Source organism: Prosopis cineraria, unplaced genomic scaffold, assembly GCF_029017545.1.
Source record: "Prosopis cineraria cultivar Desert tree isolate PC_DT_omini unplaced genomic scaffold, ASM2901754v1 PC6, whole genome shotgun sequence".
Taxonomy (NCBI): Eukaryota; Viridiplantae; Streptophyta; class Magnoliopsida; order Fabales; family Fabaceae; genus Prosopis; species Prosopis cineraria.
The window spans coordinates 4,249,856-4,252,860 of record NW_026555337.1 but is presented as its reverse complement, the minus strand read 5'-3'; the positions used below and the strand labels follow the sequence as shown (position 1 = coordinate 4,252,860).

The 3,005-nt window shown below is 34.4% G+C and overlaps 1 protein-coding gene across 1 annotated transcript; it reads right to left on the bottom strand.

Annotated features, from left to right (window-relative positions):
• Positions 1–255: 255 nt before the first annotated feature.
• LOC129313220 (protein GL2-INTERACTING REPRESSOR 2) lies at positions 256–627 on the bottom strand. Its single transcript, XM_054956184.1, has one exon. It carries the CDS (start codon positions 625–627, stop codon positions 256–258), a length of 372 nt encoding a protein of 123 aa, XP_054812159.1.
• Positions 628–3,005: the final 2,378 nt, after the last annotated feature.

The window sequence follows — 3,005 nt, the reverse complement described above, 5'->3', positions numbered from 1 at the left end:
ACAGCTAACAAGCTATAATAATTTTAAAGTAATAAACAAAAATGGCTTTCAAAATCTAATTTTTCAACAATGAAATCCCAGTTCATTATTCGATCGTTTTATGCTTGCTGTTTGGTCGGATTTAATTCAACTTGAACAATGCCTGGCATTCAAGGAAGACACCAAGAGAGAAGAAGACGATGAAGAGCACGATTGAAGATTAAGAAAGTTTCTGCAACCTTAAGGATGTAACGATAGAAGGGAAGTTATCAGTGGTTAGGTTTTGGTGGTGGTGGAGGTGGAGGTATGGTGGGTGACGATGTCAAGCAAGACAGTGCTCTTGCACTTGGGGCATTTAGGATCTGCTTCTGATAACAACACATACATGAGGCACCGACCACAACCTGCCAGCACCATGGTCCTTGTCTCCACCCCCTCATCTCCTGCCTCCCATGACACGCCCGATGACCCCTCCTCCGTCTTCTCCGACGAGTTGTTTGACGACGCCTGAAACTCCGATGATGAGTTTACCGGCGACAGGTTCAGCCTCAGATCCAGCCTCGGACTACTTTCTCTTTTACGGCTCAACATTTTCTCTGAATTCGTCCCACCGGCCTCCAGCTGCAATCTTCCAAAACCTGGATGCATGTGTGACAGCAAATTCACTAGTTTTTCCTACATGCATGCGTTTAAAACATATATACATGTATGTATTTATATATATATATAAAAACATATATATATATATATATATAATCCTTTTTTATTAAACAGAGATAGAGATGGATTTATGAGAATACCTTGCTAAATTTGAAAGCAATCACAGGAATAATGTGGGGTTGCTTCAAAATTGCAGGAACAGGTGGCTGGATGGTGAATGGGGGATTCTGTGTGGGTGTTGAAGACAAAGGGTTATTATATATATATATATATATATAGTGGATGATATTGCGACCACACTAATTGGCCTTCAATAATCAAATTAATTTGCGGGTACAAGTAGAGGAGTGTATAAACACTACAAGAGAGGGAACTGATTTCTAGTATATTCCTACACTAGTTGATACTTATATTCGGTTTCCAACTTTCCATGGAGGGAAAAATGAGAGGAAAGTAAAAGAGAGAGAATACAAGGACAAAAATTGCTAAAAAGTATAGTAATTTCTTTTTACTAATTTTGACTATTTTTCCTCCTAGTATTTTTTTAGTGTACATCCAAGCCAAAAGTTAATGTAAATGTGTGCGCATTAAAGCATATCTTACTAGAGTCATCAGGTGCCTGGGGAAAAATAACAAATACAAATCATTTTCACGATCATAATTATTCATTAATTGAGTGGATAACCTTTAAAATTAATCACAAAAAGTAGAGTTGTATTTGTCACAATGCTTTTATAGTGAACATGTACACTATACTAAATTGAGACATAAAAGGACTAACAGTATGAGGCCATTCATTGATACTTGGATCAACCACCCATGAATGAAAGAGCGGAGGTTTTGTGATTGGTATTAATTAGGAGGACTCATCAACCAAAATTGCTGCTTTAGAAGGTAAGTGGTAATAAGGAGTGAAGAGAGTAGATGGTTCCTCTCATGAATCACATCACACCCAACGGCAATTGTAGTTGATAGATCAATGCAAACTTATAAACACACTCCATTCATACACATACATATGATAATTACATGCAGCTAATCTAGTAATATGTCCACCGTACACGAGATCCTTGTTACTTGCACACCAACTCTGTCCGATATTTCTATGCTTCACCTTGCCTCTTTATGTTTGCCAGACCTTTACCTTGCGTTTTCAGAGTTACTCATATCAATTCACTGTTGGGTATATTTGTTGTTCACAGTTAACATTTCTTCCGTTGCTTAATATAACTCTTAATTTTGAAAAGCACACAAATCAAAGATATGCTAAAATCTAGGTAATATGAAAAAAATAATTTTTTTGTTTTCATTATTAAATGACTGGAGTGTTTTTTTTAATATCAGGGGCTGAAATATATAAGCAATTTAAATTTTTTATGAGGGATATTTTTGGAAACATGCCTAGAAATATGTTTTGAAATTTATATTTGGAAATAAGAGTAAGCTGAAATTTGGAAATAAGAGTAAGCTGTTTGTATTGCTTGATAAGAATATCTATGTTAACAGATGCGTATGCACTGTGTCATTTCCGTGGTTTGTTTATTGATCAAATCTATTATGATGATCTCCACTTCTTGATTATTGTTTGAAAACATATTGTAACTTCTCTTAGGTTCATCACAACAAAGTCTACGACCTTTAATTTACCATAGGCTCCAAGGATGGCCTCTTTTTTGCTATTTTTCTTTGATCATGTAGAAGTTTTGTTTTTCAATTATTCATTTTAAGAACCTAAAATTTGGGGCAAATATATAGCATGTTATATGTATGAGATGTAGCAAAATGCCTAAATCAAAGTTCTATTATGAAGCACTTCATCTCCACTGGAATTTAAAATGCAAATATTTTTAATGTATTTTGTTAGAATGGTTCTTTTTCTGGTTCAAGTTTTATCTCTACCATACAAAATAATATGAATGAGTGAATCTAGACTAGATCCATAGTCTGACTAATTTTTTCTTGAAAATTTTTTAATGGTAGATTCCCTTTATTTTCTTCTACTTAAAAGGTCCAAGCTCAATGTGAGTTCTCAGAAGATTAGCTGCTGTCTATTGTTATAATTAAGGTACTGTGTTCTTAGTCAATATTCTTTTTCCCCCCTCGGTTATGCATTGAGGAAGGTAACTATTTGTCTTTGCTTATGAAATAGTGACCTTTTGACTCTAAGAAAAGAAGCAATGGAGAACGCCAGAGAGACAAGTACTAGTGTGTTATATAGAAATGAAAACTTTGAAGTTCTATATATGGTTTACATTCTGGATTCATTATGGACATGCGCATGGATGTTTATAATTTTATAAAAAATTTGAATTCTTTTTCATCGATAAATCTCTTCATTAACTCTGACTATTTTTCAAAACGTAATA